This window comes from Bos indicus x Bos taurus, chromosome 29 (genome assembly GCF_003369695.1).
Source record: "Bos indicus x Bos taurus breed Angus x Brahman F1 hybrid chromosome 29, Bos_hybrid_MaternalHap_v2.0, whole genome shotgun sequence".
NCBI classification, from domain to species: domain Eukaryota; kingdom Metazoa; phylum Chordata; class Mammalia; order Artiodactyla; family Bovidae; genus Bos; species Bos indicus x Bos taurus.
The window spans coordinates 49,134,070-49,152,301 of NC_040104.1; the positions used below are offsets into that span (position 1 = coordinate 49,134,070).

The window sequence follows — 18,232 nt, forward strand, 5'->3', positions numbered from 1 at the left end:
GGCACTAGTTCTTACTGAAAATATCTGAATAAGGCCAGATGACCAGAGGTCAGGAACAGCAAGAAGGATTTGGGGCATCGGGAAGGGGTGAATTTGATAGGAATCCATGCTTGTTGGTTGGTTGATTTCCCAATTTGCCTAAAAAAAAAAAGAGTTTTGTACCTAGAAGGCACTGGATGAGTATTTTGTTAATTAATTTAATAAGTATTTATTAATGCCTATTACATCCACCATTGTAGGTGCTCAGGATATATCTATGAACAAAAAAGATGAAAATGCATGTATTGTAGAGTTCATATTATTTTAAAAAAATATTCATTTATTATTGATTTGGCTGCACCAGGTCTTAATTACAGAATGTGGGACCTAGTGTCCTGACCGGGGATGGAACCCAGGCCCCTTTCATTGGGAGCACAGTTAGCCACTAGACCACCAGGGAGGTTCCTGGAGCTTATATTCTTAAAGAAGCCGACCTGCAATAAACAAGCTTACATGTGAAGTGTATATAATATATCAGATGAAAATAAAGCTTCCAAGACAAATGTGAAGTGGAGCAGGAGAGATATGTAGTCTCTGAAGAAAGGTTTACAATTTTAAATATAGGGGAATTCCCTGGCAGTTCAGTGGTTAGTGACCTGGAAGTAGTCATTTTTGATAAATCGAGGGTTGAAGAGAATGACAGAATTAAACTCTTCATCTTAGAAATGTTGAATATAGTCTCAGACACTCTTATAATCCCTGGGACAATACTGCAGACAAGACACTGCATCTCAGCTCTCAGGAAATTTATGTACTTAACTTATTTTCTGCCATGTGGAGAGAGAAAAGTAAATACATCATGCAATTTAAATGATTGAGAAGCATGGCCTTCTGGGATTTTCCTGTGGTCCCGTGGCTAAGATTCTGTGCTCCCAGGGCAGGGGCCTGGGTTTGACCCCTGGTGAGGGAACGGGACCCCACGTGCCGTAACTAAGAGTTCACATGCCACAGCGACCCAGATCCACGTGCCATGACTAAGGCCCAGTGTGGCCAAATAAATAAATGAAATATTCTTTAGAAGGAGAGTAAGAGAAGTATGGCCTTCCCTCAGCGGTGTTCGCCCACTTTTGACCCTATGAAGCTCTTGCCTCTTCCGAGGAGAGACATAACCCAGACTCCTCTATGCCCTGTGCCGTCATCATGCACCGGGCCATGCTGCATGCCTTCTGGCTCTGCTGGGTCTTCACAGATCACAAGGGGAGCGTAGAAATTTGAAATGAGCTTTGCTGTCCTTCAGTGCCACTACATTATTTGTGGTTCCTTGTTAGCTGTAAATAATGAAAGAAATTAAACTTTCAGGATTGTGATTGATTGCCGAACCACTGATTACTGATCGATTGTGAGAGTAGAAAATCTGGGTTAGGGTGGCAGAGAGAGGGGACACATGGATAGTTTCTAAACAACGGCTAATTCCTTACACGTCATTTATGAAAAACGATGCAGAGGAGGTGATGAGGATTTATCTCAGTTGGGCTCAGTCTCCAGGGTTGCTCCTTCCATGTAGGCTAATTCCACGTGATGGACTGAGGTCTAGGGTGGCGTGAAGTGTGAAGTTTGAGGATCTGATGGAATTGTCGGTGATTGCTTCTCTGGTGGCTCAGATGGTAAAAGTGTCTGCTTACAGTGCGAGAGACCCGGATTCGATCCCTGGGTTGGGAAGATCCCCTGGAGAAGGAAAGAGCACTCCAGTATTCTTGCCTGGAAAATTCCATGGATGGAGGAGTCTTATAGGCTACAGTCCTTGGGATCGCAAAGAGTGGGATACGACTGACCGACTTCACTTTCACTTTCAATATTTTAGATACCAACGTGGCTGGAGACATGAGTGGGTCTAGAGAAATGATAACAGACATTAAGACTTTGAGGTTATAGGGAATGTAGTTCGGGTCAGCAAACATTTATTAGGAGTATGCTAGGTCCCAGGAAAGAGATGAAGAAGACAAAGTTCTTGCCTTGAAGTAGCTCACACTGTCCTGAGGGAGCCAACACACAAAAAGATCTTTGGAGTAAATTGTAGACAAGTGTCCACACTGATCAGCACAGTTTTGGAAGTAGCTAGAAATTGTTACAAGTAATCTTGGGCTTAGCAGCAGTGTAAGCAATATAATGAACCCCGGTGTATGTTAAATGGAGAAGGCAATGGCACCCCACTCCAGTACTCTTGCCTGGAAAATCCCATGGACAGAGGAGCCTGGAAGGCTGCAGTCCATGGGGTTGCTGAGGGTCTGACACGACTGAGCAACTTCACTTTCACTTTTCACTTTCCTGCATTGGAGAAGGAAATGGCAACCCACTCCTGTGTTCTTGCCTGGAGAATCCCAGGGACGGGGAAGCCTGGTGGGCTGCCATCTATGGGGTCGCACAGAGTCGGACACGACTGAAGTGACTTAGCAGCAGCAGCAGTATGGTTAAAACTGTGTCTACCTGCAACTTCCCTGGTGGTGCAGTGGTTGACTCCACACTTCCAATGCAGGGGACCGGGGTTTGCTCCCCAGTCAGGGAACTTAGATCCCACAAGCCATATTGTGCCAGCCAAAACAGAACAACAACAACAACAAATTCTGTCTTCCTCTACCTGACCCCATTCAGAGAATCATAGAGCACTTAGGAGATCTTATGTTACCAGTCTCTTCATTTCCTACAGATAAATAAGCAGACCCCTTCACTGTCTGAATGTTTCCTCCATTCGTTATCATAGGGCAGAGTTGGGAGTGGATCACTTCTTAGTTTCATTTAACAACATTTATTTGGCACTTAGAGCTGTACAGGGTGTCAGAACAGAACAATGAATGAGACGGTCCCTGACCTCCACTTGCTCACAATCTGGAAGGATTGAGCACAGACCAACAAGACAACAGATGATAAAAACTGCATGATGATAATTAATGTCCTGGGACGGTACACCCAGTGGAGTGGGAACATGGTGAGGGCATGTACAGCTGTCTGCAGGGGGCAGGAACGGCTTTGCAGAAAAAATAGTGCTTGAATTGAAGCTTCTAGAATGAGTCAAGTGTATTCTCAAGAGAAAGGCTTCCGTGGAAGCCAGCAGATATGCAAAGGAATGGAGGTGTAAGAGCACGGCGTACTCAGCGCCGCCCCAGGCTCGCTGTGTAGCTGAGCGTGGAGAGTGGAGACGAGCAGGCAGAGCACGGTGATAATCACGGGAGGCCAGACCCTCAGCCTCAAGAGCCCTTGAAAAATGCTAGGCAGGCTAGTGATGTGATCAGATGGAAGGAAGAAGTTATTTATTTTGAGGAAGAAATAATGCTTTACAACAAAGGTGAAGGCTGAAGACGGGGAGACCAGAAGGCCACTGAGGGTCTCCAAGCAGATGCAGATGAGGCCTGTTCCAGAAGAGACAGGTGTGAATGGTGCACATGAGAAACGCCTCCTGGCCTCCACGTCTGCTTGCACATGAATAGTTAGATAGAGCAGGGACACTGCGTGGATGCCCAGGGTCCTGGTGCAGACCACTGTGTGAGTGAGTGAGGGGTGGGGGCTGTCATTCATTGAGACAATGTAAAAGGGAGAAGGAGAACATCTGAGGATAATGATTTTTTTCAGGATGGGGCTCTGGGGATGTTGGGGTGCATGTGTGAGGTCCAAAGAGTAGATTTCTAGTAAACAGTTGAACGTGTTGGTTTGGAGACAGGAGACGAGGCTTGAGCATGAATGATCAGCATAGAGTGGTGGTTAAAGCGAGGGATGAAGAAATGGAGGCGTTATGGGCAGAGAGGCTGCTTAGGGTTACTCCTTGAATGATCCACAAAGGTCTTATGAGGTGAGACTGCTTCGGCTAAAGAGATTGTCCAAATAGGACCTGAGTTAGAGTCTAATGTATTAAGTAAATACCCAAGTCACACCTGTGTGACTTGACATGCACAAGAGTAGTGAACACAGCAGGCAAGATCAGTTTTTGCCCTTAACCAACTTATCAGCTTGGTGGAGAATCATGTGCTTAATTAATTCCCATGACAGTAAGTGCTGCAAAAGGAAGAGTATAAGGTATTTCAAGAGTGTATAATTCAGAAGGGAGATAGAGTAGCCGGGGGAGGGGTTGAGGGGCAGCTGGTACTTGGTCCATGTAGTCAGGGAGCATCCTTGAAGAGACAGCATTTCAGCTAGATCCAAAGGCTGAGTAGGCAAGGTCAGTGAAGGGAGGGGCAGAGGATGGCATAGGCCAAAGCCCTGAGATGGAAGCAAGTATGCTGGAAGACCCAAAGGATGCCCGTGTGCCTGGGGGAGCATGGGGGTACCCAGGGAGAGATGGCGATGCAGGTGAGCCTGGAGGCTGTTCATGAGCCTGTGCAGCTGCCGCCCTTCCCACCTGTAAGCAGACACCTCAAGGACTTGGGTTTGTACACCCGGGAGAACTCTAGAAGGAGGTAACTTCATAGCGGCAGGATCCTCAGGTGAATGGCCCCAGGAGGACCTGTCCGTCCCTTGGCAGCCTCCCGGCCCTGAAGTAGCTGCAGAGCTCCACTTGGACCCCTTTGCAGGGCACACGTTGACAAGCAATGAGGTGGTTCTGGGCACAGGGAAGACAGTGGGAGTTATCTGGATTTGGAAAGGGGCCATTCAAGCAGAAAAGAGAAGCGGAGGAGTTGAGCGCCAAGAAATCAATGTGTTTTGGTCAACACAGCTCACCTGGGAGTGTAACAGTTTAGTTCAGCAGCAGCAGCAGAACGTGCCTCTTCAGAACTCGTCATGTCCAGGAATTAACTCAAGAGTCAAAATCCAGCCTTGGCACATAGTGGCCCCAACAGTGTTTCTTTTGTGAAACGTAACAAGCCAATTGGGAAATAACCTTGGAAGGAAACTTGATTGATTTTTCAAAGAAAACAAGAACTCCTATGAAAATTTACCTGAAGTCTATTAAAGCCATCCTCTAAAACCCCTTGTAAGAGAAACTAGACTAGATTGGGGTCCCATTTTGCAAAAAGCCATTAATTTGTTTTCTCACACTTTGAGCCTCTTTTCATTTTTCTTGTCAGGTTGCTTCATTAGGTGGAAAACTGGATGATGAGGGGCTGTGACTCACTGTGGTTTTTCTCCTGTTGATGCCAAGTACATCTTTATGTCCCTTCTGGCCTCAACTATCTTACAGTTAGTCTTAATGTTAGTTCAACCAAGAGAATAATTGAAAGATTGAATAGAGGTTCCTCCAGGTTTTGTGATTAAACACAATACCAAGTATTGCCAGCATCAGAGTCTTTTCCAATGAGTCAACTCTTCTCATGAGGTGGCCAAAGGATTGGGGGCAGGAGGAGAAGGGGACAACAGAGGATGAGATGGCTGGATGGCATCACTGACTCGATGGACGTGAGTCTGAGTGAACTCCGGGAGTTGGTGATGGACAGGGAGGCCTGGCGTGCTGCAGTTCACAGGGTTGCAAAGAGTCAGACACAACTGAGTGACTGAACTGAACTGAACTGAAGTATTGCCAAAAGTTCAGTACCTGACTTTAGACCTAGTAATGATGGGACCTCTGTTTTCTCATCTGTAAAATGGGAATAAATTAACCTGCTCCACTTACTGAGGAAAGATAGAGTGCTTTATATGTCACCATCCACATGTTAAGTATTAATAAGATAATAATTACCATCACTGTGACCAAGAAGATTATTCATCCTAAGACTCAAAGACAGTTTACATCTGCCATGCAAATTCTTTATCTACAAGTTCCTCTTCTCTCTCTGCTCTCCATTTCCACAGACATGCATAGGAATAGCATCTCAGAGTTATGGGAAAGGGTGGCCATTCTCTTCCACTTCCCAAAGAGGAAGAAAAAATATTTTATGACTGTTAAAAACATACTGTAACTGTCAAATGTACTTACAAGCAGCCATCAAAATTGTAAGTTATAATCAGAGTTTTCCTTTTGTTCAGTGACAATGTAAAAAAAATCACAAATTTTCCATGAAGATGGAAAAGAAAGAAAAGAGCATGAGTACTGAAAGAATTTGGATGGTGATGGCATTGCCCAAGGATTAGACGAAACACCCATGGCGTAACACATAATAATGGTTGTTGTGTTTTTGGTGTCTGTTGAGAAGGGCATTAGAGTAGGAAATGGCAAACCACTCCAATATTCTGGCCTGGAAAGTTCCACGGACAGGGGAGTCCGAAGAGCTACAGTCCACGGGGTCACAAAAAGTCGGATGCCACTGAGCGAATTTCAGCAGAGAGGGGCACATTTTAGGTCTGCTGCGTCTCTGTAACCTGGTGCATTTTGTAAAGTCAACCATATTTCTTCTGCCTCTCCTCTTCACACTACGACAAGAGCCTCCTTCCTTCCTACGTTTTTATCAGTGATTTCCATTACCAGACTGAGGGTCTTCCCTGCTCTTCTGCATGGACAATGAAGAGTTATGCATTTGACATGAACTACAAGAAAAAGAGAAGCTGAGCTGCCCTCCTGCACAGAACAGACCTTTCATGGGGTGGCAAGGGGAGGAGGGGCGAGAAAAGTGTTTCTCTTTTCTGATTGTAAAACACTTTCTCTTTCGAAACTCAGGTGACCGTGACAGATGGTGGCTTCTCCCCGAAACAGTCAACCATCTGGGTGGTGGTTCAGGTTCTGGATGAAAATGACAACAAGCCCCAGTTCCCAGAGAAGGTCTACCAGATCAAGCTGCCCGAGCGTGACCGGAAGAAGCGGGGAGAGCCCATCTACAGGGCATTTGCATTCGACAGAGACGAGGGCCCCAACGCTGAGATCTCCTACAGTATCGTGGATGGGAATGATGACGGGAGGTTCTTCATCGACCCTAAGACCGGCATGGTCTCTTCCAGAAAGCAGTTTACAGCAGGGAGTTACGACATTCTCACGGTAAGATTTTCCTGAACCTCAGTAACATTAATGAGGGGGAGGAAGTTATTTTCTTATTCATATATACGTTTCAAGCAAAACCAAAAAAAATCTCTGGACTAAAAAGTGCAGCCAGATAACAATGGAAGGCTACTTTCTGTTGCAGTGACATTCCTAAATAACGAGGCCATTTTCTTTGGTTGTGTCCTAACACCTAACCTCCCCATTTCCAGTACACAGCCTGCTCCATTTACTCACTCACACTTCCTGTAGCCCCAGATGGTTTCGAGGTACTGAGCATAGATGTAAACTGAGGCGAGGGGAGCAGCAGAATAACATAACCTGCCCGCCACTCAACATGTCTTGAAGACATCCTAATGAAAACAACTCTTGTCATTGTTGACAATGTGATAGAACATGAATTTAACTGTATAAATTGAGGGACACAAATCATAGCTAGGCTTATTCTGCAAAAAGAAAAAAATCTTAAGTAAAACATAACATTTTTCATTGTTAGAAAATAAAAAATAAAAACAAGTATGAGCACCATCTCAAATAAAGACTTAAACTATTAATACCATGCCTAAGGCACCATCCTGCTCCCCTAACCCCAAGCACTTTAGACATGCAGCAGCTATGCCTAAAAGGAGACTGGTCAGCCTCACTGGTGATGGGCACTTTCCAGGGTCCCAACAACTGTCAAGAGTTATCACCCATCTGCCATCTTTTTCTCAGTCTTCAGTCTTCTCCATTGTGTATGGTCAGTCCTTTGTTATTTTAAAGGATGGTGTGAGTCCCTTTATTTTTTATGCCTATGGTCTGGACTCGGGCTCCATTCCCTGCTCAGTAGTGTATTTAGAAGAGTGAATAAAGAAAAGAAAAGAACTTAAAAACCAGTTCTGTTTCTACCATCAGCAGCTCTGATGTAACAGGTGCTGCTGCAGTTGTCTGCGACTTGCCAGTGGAAATCTTTGAGGACCAGGTGGATCGCAGTGGATACTGTTGGTACCCTGCCCAGATCCCCTTTATCAGGCTGGTCCAGCCATCCCCCAACTGCTGTGAGTGTTGACTGCTAAGGGCTCAAAGCTGATTCCTTCTTCAGAGAGTCATCCTTGGCTACACTTCTCAGCCAAGATGATCTATACGCCTACACTAGCCCAACAGCCCACAGCCAATTCCTAACAGACACCAGATATAAAAGCCCAACCTCCTTGCCTCCAGGTGGATCCAACTCAGTAGTACAGTGAATGATTCAGAGCTCCCTTTGGGATCAGGCTGAGGTTAGACTTCAACTGAGACCACATCCTTGCTTCGCATCCTCCTCTGTCTATCTTGTTTTCTTCACTCCCTTTCTCATGGGAACACTTCCTCTTGAAATCATTTGTACTCACATCCCTGTCTCAGACTCTGCTTCTGGGAAGCCCGACCTAAGACAACTATCTTCAAGGGCCCTTCCTCTCACAGAAACTGGGGCAAAGTGATCACGCATGAACACAGCACTAGGGAGCTATGAGTTGTCACTGTTTTTAAAGGCTACAACTATTAGCAATGCATCTGGAAATGGTATTGTTAATGTAATAGTTTACAAAACTTTTTTATTTTGGTTTTTGTATTTTCTGTCACTGATGGTTTGCTTGTTAGACTTAACTGCAACTACCCCCACCGCTCCAACACACACACACACACACACACACACACACATTTACATCCAGGACAGCATAGCAGTTAACCCTACATATCTGGGCAAGGAAACATGCTTTTCTCAGCCCTTATATCAGACCATAGAGAAGAGCCATTAACACCCCCTTCCTTACTCCACTGCCTCGAGGAACCCACGCTTCCACCGAGAGAGATCTCCTTCACTTCTTCAGGGTTGGCTTAACCAGAGGCCTCTGAGATGAGTTTTGCAAGGTTGATGCCTTTCCCCTGCCTCCTCCCATCTCCCTCTTGGAATCCCATGTGACAATTCTACGTGACAATGACAATGCATTTGTTCCCTTTTCAACACTACCACCACAGCTATAAGAAATCAAATTAGCTCTTCTTACTTTTGTAGCTGTCATTCGTGTCCATACAACACTAAAATTTGCAAGTGCACCATTTGCTTTTCAAGTTTCCCACATCTGCAAGGTTGGCAGTGATTCAAAACAGCTTCTGGCAAATGTGCTTGGGGCCCCATGTGCCCGAGTTGCTTCCCGCAGCCCCTGAGCCTGTTGTCCTCAGATCGCTCCCCGCGTCTTCCCCTTGCCAACCCCGTCGTGAGGATGGACTCTGAGCCCCACAATATACGAGTGATAGATGCAGGCTTCCACCAGGACCCAGGCTCTGAAACAGCTCTCTGTCCTCTCCGCGTGTGAGTAGATCAAGGCCGTGGACAACGGGCGTCCTCAGAAGTCCTCCACGGCCCGCCTCCACATCGAATGGATTAAGAAGCCACCTCCTTCCCCTGTGCCGCTGACCTTCGATGAGCCATTTTACAACTTCACAGTCATGGAGAATGACAGAGTCACCGAGATTGTCGGGGTGGTGTCTGTGCAGCCAGCTAACACCCTTCTGTGGTTTGACATCGTCGGTAAGTCTGAGTCCCCCAGGGCAGTATTGGGCAGCGTAATCACTGACTGTTCAGAGCAACTAGCAAAAAAGAAAAGACAATAACAACAACAGCAGCAACAAAAACGCTTAAAGACTATGCTAAGATTAAAAGATGTATAGTGCTGGAATGCAAAAGAGCCAGTAAAATGAATAGTCGACCTGTGCTTTCGTTCTGAGTTCTGTAGCTAAGCTGAACCGAAAGTGCTCTCTGGCTGGAGTTTCCATAGTATGTTATTTACTGCAATCTTAATGTCTTTCTGTGTGTCATTTAAATTCTATTGTCACACTTGGCTAATCTCATTTCTAAATGTATTGATGGTACTAGACTTGCTGTCCTTCATTTCTCTCTTTTTCTTCACCTTTTTTCTGCATTCTGTTCCTTTTTTTTTTTTTTTTCTGCTCCCGACTGCCCTGCTTCAAGGTGGCAAGCATGCTCGAGAGATGTTCTATATTCTACAGACAGCTTGTGGGCAGAACTGTTCAACAGAAGGTACCCTTAGTGCAAACACATTTGCTAAAATACAGCTATCCAATCTGCCTTTTACGGGTTTTTTTTTTTCTTTTTAAGCAAATTAAATTACATCTTTCATAACTGCCTGTGACAGGCTGAAATGCAGCCCACAGATTTCGTACATGCCTCTAACAGCGATTGCATTACTCATATCCAGTGACTCCTTTGTTTGAGGTTCGATGGGGTTTGGATTTGGGGTGGAGGGGGGTTGTTCTGATTTCTTTAGAGAAACTTTTTTCTCTGCTTTTGAGGTATGTGGGCTTTTTGTTGTTTTGATCTTTCCATAGGTTAGTTTACCTGGGCCGTTTCCAATTGGAAAGTAAATTCAAATAGATACCAGCCCCTCAGTTTTGTAGGAGTGTCATACATAGACCCAAACCCCCGCCCCCAGGAGAGGCTGGGCTGTGGTCCAGAATAGGAAGGACAGGAAACAGAGCCCGGATATATAGCCAGCGAGAGCTTCCTGTGAGAGCCAAATACAAAAAGCAGATGGACGCAGGCAGGACAGACCTTAAAAGCCAACCTTTAAATTCCTTGAAAGAAAGCAAGAAAGCACACCAGGCTGCAAAAAGAGAGGGCAAAACTGCCCCTTCACCACCCGGCAGGGAGAGGCGGCGGAGAGGAAATAAGTGCTAAGGACCAGGAATCCAAGCGAAGGGAAGAGTGCACGCCAGCCCTGGGTCTGACGCTGGGTTCAGCTGAAGCTGACTTCCCACGGTCGTCCGTGGGAGGCGGTGACTCCGGAGAGCTGCTCTGGGGGAATCATTTCCTTCACGTGTCAGTGCCTAGGATGGGCAGGAACCTGCCTCTCTTCCCAGGAATGACTGGGTCTGGGGAAAGCATTTAGAATGTTCCACATCTGTTTTAATGAAGCATAGAAAAGAATGAATGCCCCATGGCCCCCAAATGGAACATCAGTAGAGTGTCCCCTGAACTTCCCCCAAAGAAAAGGCTTGTTTTCTACCTATTTCATTTTCTAGAATGCTGGTAGAATGGCTATCTTTCACTTAATGGGCATCTATCACACCATCCCTGTGCATGACCATCATCATTCCCAGCTTTCCACTCCATCTTCATTTCCACTTAACGCCTTTGAAATGGCACCTCTTCTGATCCATGAAAGATCTCTCTGCTCCTCCATCTTCTCAGTCGTGTTCTCACACCACAGGCATCGCCTGGCTGTCGGTGCTGCATCACCTTTGGTAATTCCTTCACCACCGCCCCATCAGGGTCACAGAAGATGCATCTCAGTTTCCGCGTGTCTCCCGTGCAATCATGACTTCTTTTCGGTAATCCGAGGGAGAGTGCAGTGGAAAGCCAAAGGCCGAGGCTCCTGCTGCGCTGCCCTGAGCCGTGGGAGGACTCGCCCTCTGCCATCAATGATCACTTCATCTCCTTCCTTCTCCGACACTCCAGTTTGCAAGCGCCTCTATGGCCTGAAAGCACTGTTTCTCTCCCTTGCATGATGCATTCATACAACCTCTTGACATGCGGCACATCCCACCCACCCCAGGATGCCTTCAGTAATCTTACAAGCACACCTTCCTCTGATGCTCCGTCTGACCGGCCACCTGACCCCAGTTATCCAAGTCGTTTGTGCAAATCCTTAGCATGCCTGCATGTGTGTATGACTGTGTATAGGAAAGCATGCCTAATGATGCTGCGTGTGACCTGACTTGCATGCACTCCATTCAGCAGTATTAGTGCTGGCGTATGTGTTCATGGTGTCTATCCTGGCTTCAATCTTAACCCTGAAGGTCAAGGTCTTTGTGTCCTCCCCCTTCCTCCTGCCATTGCTTTGGTTGATCTCCACCCAGGGTGAGTGGGGTAATGAAGCCAGCCGATGGAGATGCCCCGGGCAGCCCATGCGTTAAGCCCACTGATCCCTCCTGAGACCCGTCCAGAGTCACTGTGACTTTCCACTGTGTTCTGAGCCTCAGCCACCACAGCACCTTTGGCTAAATGAGAACTGGTCCAAGAAGAGACAAGCAGTTGACAGACCAGAGTCCTCCCAGGGAGGAGTCCCTTTAGGCTGCTCCAAATCATACCTAGGAATCATGATCAGAAACATGGCATCCATTTTCATGTTTCTCCATCTTTATTCCTAAATCTGTGCTCCTTTTATAGAATCTTCCCAGTTTTAGTGCTCAGATGCTTCTCTTAATGGGCCTCCCAGGTAGCTCGGTGGTTAAGAATCTGGTTGCCAATGCAGGAGACTTGGGAGACACAGGTTTGATCCCTGGGTCAGGAAAATCCCTGGAGTAGGAAATGGCAACCCACTCCAGTTTTGTTGTCTGAAGAATTCCGTAGACAGAGGAGCCTGGCAGGCTACAGTCCATGGGGTCGCAAAGAGTCAGACATGACTGAGCATGCATGCGTGCACTTCTCTTAATATAGACCTACCAGGTTGTCCCTCTAGTCTAGATGCTTCTATCACAGATTTCACTGTGTATCTGGTAACATCCAGTCAAGCTTCTCCTGCAAATTAAATTTACTGGGCCAGATGCCCAAACAGAACTTGATTTTATTTCCATCCCTGCATCCAGCCAGACTCTTGAAATGTCAACTCTTTAAGTCATGGAGAAAGTACAAACTTTTCCCCAGGTGCTGGCTGCATTTAGAATAGATATGGTCCCCCTTCCACCAAATCCCCCCTTTGAAAATTTTTTCTGATCTCAGAGAGCCATATTTTTCCAACCTGCTGACAACATCTTTTCCTCTTCTCTAAAAACCTATTGTTTCCTTTATCATATTCAGATGTTTCACTCTTTCAAGATTTCTTGTTTATTTGTCATTGGCCCCCAACACTCTCCTCTGTCTCTTTCCTTCTTCCTTACCCAAATATCTTTCTTGGCTAAGCTAACATCAAGGGGAGATAAGGGAAAGGGCTTCTCAATGCCTAAAAATCTTAGCAGTGTGCTACACCTGGATAGACACCTATACACACACTCACGGTTACAGGCCATACCTCCTGCCAGCCTAACACAACTTACAGATGCTCTAATGAATTCACATTAAATAAGCAGAAATAGTGTTCCGGCGTGCCTTTTCCCCTGAGAGTAGTGTCTCCTTATTTCTATATTCCCAATCTCCCTGATTCTTGTTTAACTGCATTTCTTTTCCTCCTACTATCATATGAATTCACAAAAGCCATGTAGAGAGCAAGATTTGGTTCCCAAGCCGGAACCACCCCCTCCCCCGCATCAAGGACCTGCCAGATATTTTCTTGTGCCTCCAAAGGCTTACTGTGTCACAGAGCTAGACTGTCTTCAGCTTCCAGAAACAGAAGCCCACTTGTCACCAAGTTAAGAAAGCTGTAATTAAAAGGAAACGTTATAGAGTTCAGCTGTTCTGTGTTTAAACAGCCCATTGCACAGCATGTTCCTTTCCTGCGCTAAAAGGGAGAGAAGACGAAAGGAACAAAGCTAACCCACAATCCTTTGTGGCTTTGTCGTGTATCTTCACACTTCTCAGGAGACTAGGATTTCAACCCGGCCCATCTTGATTTACATACTCTCTGATGTGCACGCAATCTGGTTCACAGTCCCTGTCTCTATCCCGCTGACAAATATTTGTAATGTAAAGACCACCGTTACTACATACTCCAAACGATTCCTCTTTACTTCCAGTCTGATGGGAGATACTACCACCCACTTTTCTAGCTTTTCCCCTGACTTAGACTAGGAAAACTGTTTTTCTGGTAGGCAGTAAGCACTTAACCTATCTCTGTTTATTTGCCTCACCTAATGCGTAGAGAAGAGAAAAGTTGTTCTTTGAAAATAATCCCCTGATGGCATAAGGTGGCATGTGGGTCCAGCTCAGCTGAAACACATTTCTGTGTTGCAGGAGCATGAAGACAGCCTGGGCCCTTAGTCTGTCATTGCTTCCTGGGGAATCTGGCTTCTTGACTGCTTCTGTCTTGCAAGCTTAGACCTGTAACCCCTGATGGGGCCATCCCCTATTACGGTTCCATCAAGTGTGTGTGTGCTCAGTCATGTCCCGGCTCTTCGCAACCCCATGGACTGTAGCCCGCCAGGCTCCTCTGCCCATGGGATTTCTCAGGCAAAAATACTGGAGTGGGTTGCCATTTCCTCCTCCAGGGAATCTTCCCGACCCAGGGATTGATCCTGTGTCTCCTGCATTGGCAGGTGGATCCTTTACTACTGAGCCACCAGGGAAGCCCCAGGGTTCCATCAAGTAGGCAAGTTAAACTCTTTGATGGCACCCTGACTAGCATTAACCTCTCTGGGTCTTCTCTAACTCAATGGCCACATTTCTTAATCACTGAACTCTCCCCTACCCCTCCCAAGAGGGCTGTCCCATTTCTAATACAGCTCTCCCTCCATCAGGGCGACACTTGGTCAGAGTCATCAACAACATCATTTCTTCTCACTGGATCCCCAACAAGCCTCTCTTTTCTCCATAGCAGCCATGTGGGCCATAGGAAAACACCTGAAGAAACTTTAGGAAAATAATAAAAATCTTAAAACTGCTTCAGATATTATTGTAAGAAAATGAATTTTAAACCAGATTCTAGAAGGGATTTTCCTTCCTACCACTGTTTCTAACCTCCAGCCTGCTTCTCCTGCCTCGCATGTAAATATCCGTTTTAGCCCTGTACTGTGCTTTCTTCCTTCCAAGGCAGACAGTTATTCATGATCAAATCGCAGAAATAGTGTGTAGTATTTTCCCTCAAGTTTGGTGTGCACGCTGAACTTGAATGAACAGCTTGCAAACAACTCCTATGGGAGTTCACTGAGATTCTGCGGCTCAGTGTTTGGGAAGCTTCTCCCATAGCTCCTCCCTCTTGATTGATTTTGAAATTTTGATTGGTAGTTTTACCATTGCGAGTAGGGTGGATTGGAATCAGAGCTAGGGGAGGGGTCTGGAAGCTTTTCTAAAGGGAAAGCTGTGAGATAGTCACCCCTGGGTCTCGTAACCCAGAGAGATGGGTGATTCTTTAAAGGAAAACTTAACTGGTTTATGGCCCAACACCCTGCTGCCCACACATTCCAGCAGTAGCTGCTGGCTCCAAGTATTTTCATTCCCATCCCATTTTTTGAAGCTTTTTCGGGACCCTCCGACTTTTGATGTTAACTTTAGAATCCAGTAGAGATGCAACACACCCCTCGTGGCTCTCTGTTTACTCCTTTGCACCTGTCTTGACCGAAAATGGTCAAAGAGAAACATCCCGACATGAATTCTGTTACGTGGGCTGTTCACAACCTCGCTTACGACCATCTCTGCCGCACGCCCCTGCAGCAACGCTCAGGCTGTGACTTCTCTTAACCCCCACGTTGTTGATCAGCCCAGCTGGCGGTGTCTCCCCCTCCCCACCCTGTGCTGAGCCCAGCGCTGCCACCCCAGCACACTCTGGCTTTGCATGTTCTTACTGGCTCTGAGGAAGCACGTCTTCTTTAAATGGGCACTGCTAGTGAAAGCAGACTCATTCCGTCTAATAGGCTCATGCCAGATGAATTGGACTTGGGATCCAATGAAATGCAATCACCTTTCAGGCTAGAAGGGAGCCTGAGAAATGAGGCCTGGGGGAGAGAGACAGAGTCGTTCATGAAATGGGAGGCTTAAGTGGTAGGTTATGAAATTGCGGGAGGGTTGATGGTGAACTGCTGGTCTAGATTCTGTGTCCCTTGTCAGAAATTCATTGTAAAACTCAGGGACGATTTGAGAAACCTGGTTTTACATGAAATCTTGGTTTCACTAGGAGCAAAAGCCCTAGAAGTGAGCGTCAGAAGCTGCTAGCCTTATCGATGGATGGAGAGATACTCACAGGGTTTCTCCAGCTCACCGTGATCTGCTTTCTCCTTGCCCATCTCCCCTGCTCCTTTCAAGGTTTCTGGTCTAGAGTATTTGAAACAACAAAGGTGAATGGGGGAGATACAACACACACATGCACGCACACGCAGAAGGAGAGAGAACTGTAAAAAGTCACCCCCACATTGAGCAGCACTCCCTGTGCGCTGCTTAGTATTTGATAATAACCAAAATGGGAAAAAAATTTGAGAAAGAATAGACACATGTGTGTGTATAACTGAATCACTTTGCTGCACACCTGAAACTAACATAGCATTGTTAATCAATTACACTCCAATACAAAATGAAGTTTTTTAAACTACCATAAAAGTAATCAAAAATGTTTTTTGATACCAAAAAAAAGAATAATGCACACAATCTATATGCCATATGTAAAATATGTAATAACTTTTATGCCACTAAGCATAATGATGATGTATTTCTGCATAGGGAGGATCCCGAGGAAAATGTGGACCTTAGGCAGTGAGGGAAAGAGTATATAATCGTCCCACTGAAACTGGGAATCATTGCTTGCGTATCCTCTAAATTTCATTTTTATTTGTCTTTGGAGCAAACCAAAGTTTTATCATTTGCAGAGCTTCCATTTTACGTTGACCTACAAATTTTCACCTTCTAAAATAACTGGCCCACTCTTAACCCCCACCCCCCAAAACCAAGGTCCTCAGGTTTAAAAAAGTAAAAATCTTGGTAAGGAGGCATTCTAAAGATGATTTTTTAATGTGATTTAAAATATGACTTAATACCCACCAGAAATAGCTTGAGAAGTTGCTTTCTCATCTTTCCTTCTATGCAGTCTGAGGTGATTTTTCATCTTTCCTTTGAAAGTTTCCATGGCAAAGTTTTTTTTCAGAATGTACCACTTGATAGCAAATGACTTTTCTTTGCTCATTAGGATGGTTATTCAAGACACTTGAATCAGCCATACATTTCATTTCATGTGGTTATCAACATGAAACATTCCCTTTGAAAAAGGCATGGTGACCTAAGGCTTGCTTCTCTTTCAGCCTAGATCTCCTCCCCTTTCTCTTTATCCCGTTCTTCAAAAGACATTTTTTTTTTTTTCTGGAGTTAACATTTAGTATTTCTCAGTAAATCAATTAAATATATTAATTGGAAGATGAGTCTCTTTTTAAATGAAATTTTTGAAAAATATATCATCTCCAAGCAATTCTCTGGTACCCCATATCTTCATAGCTTTAATTAAATGTCAAGGGCAATTATGTTCTCTCTAGCAATTAAATAATCTTAAGTGTATATGGCAGCTGCAAGCAATAAGTATTTGAAATATATATGACCAGTTTTTTTTGTAAGTACACCACATTATTTATTTCATGTCATTATACATTAAATTCTAGTAATTCACATAAAATTCTTCTTCCCCTTAACTCATCTGCCCATTTCTAATTGTAATATCATAGAAATTGTATATAACATTGTTCATTGATCAGCAAAATGAAATGCAGAAAACAGAAGCCAAGATTACCTTTCTAAAATATGAAATTCAGTAAACACATTGCCCTATGTGCTATAGTTAAATAAAATTACTGCCCAGGAACAAAATTAATTGACATAGTGAAATTTCAAGCTAGAGTAAATAGAGCTTGTGAATGTAGACTGATACTTACTTAAAATTGTTCCAGCATTTCTAGCAGTATCTTCTCTCCCCCTTAAAAAAGATCTTTCATTTCGAAAAAGATCATAAACCACACTTTGATTCTCAGAGATGAAAACATCTACAGTAATTTCAACAAAGTCTATATTGTCTTAAGCACATTAGTCATAGATTATGGATTATACCTGGTCCAGTGGTAGAAAGTAAATTTTCCTAAACTTTCATATGAAATGTTTTATCAGTTGTTCCATAGGTGATGTTTCCCTCTCATTCTTTCCAGATTTCATTTTGTAAATCTCCTGCAAACTTTCTACTTTGGGCAGAGAAAGATAATTCACACTGTCAAGATGGCAAAAAAAAAATTTTTTTTTCTATAAATACCCCAACTTACAGATAGAGAATTTTTAATATGAAATCCAATTTTGTTGCTTTTCCTTATTTTCTAGTATTTATAACTTCATTTCTGACATCAAATTGAGGGAATCTGAACTCTAAAAACCACATGTTTACCATCAATCCTGGTACAGATTTCAAAGTGCCTACTCATTTTTGTTAATAATGATTGGACTGTTTGTGTACTTAGAATGTAATCTACTTTGGAAAAGTAAAAGGTCTACAAATTCCTAGCTCATAAGCCACAAGGGGTTGAATGGGACTTTACCTTTCTAAATATTTTATGGGGTCAATTTATGTGCTGAGGGGATTTTTGGCAATACATTTTTTTTTGTGGCATTTGTTATGCACTGTAGAGGCTGTGTTTTGAAATATGAGTTAAGTTAGAAGATAAAGGATTCATTTAAGAAGTACAAATTGAGCCACAGGGGTGCCTGTCCAG

The 18,232-nt window shown here is 44.5% G+C and overlaps 1 protein-coding gene across 1 annotated transcript in view; it reads left to right on the plus strand.

Annotated features, from left to right (window-relative positions):
• FAT3 (FAT atypical cadherin 3) overlaps positions 1–18,232 on the plus strand; it is an 801,278-nt gene that overhangs the window by 621,273 nt on the left and 161,773 nt on the right. The window contains 2 exon segments of the mRNA XM_027532628.1: positions 6,557–6,871; positions 9,212–9,422. Coding sequence (XP_027388429.1) covers positions 6,557–6,871; positions 9,212–9,422 — 526 coding nt within the window.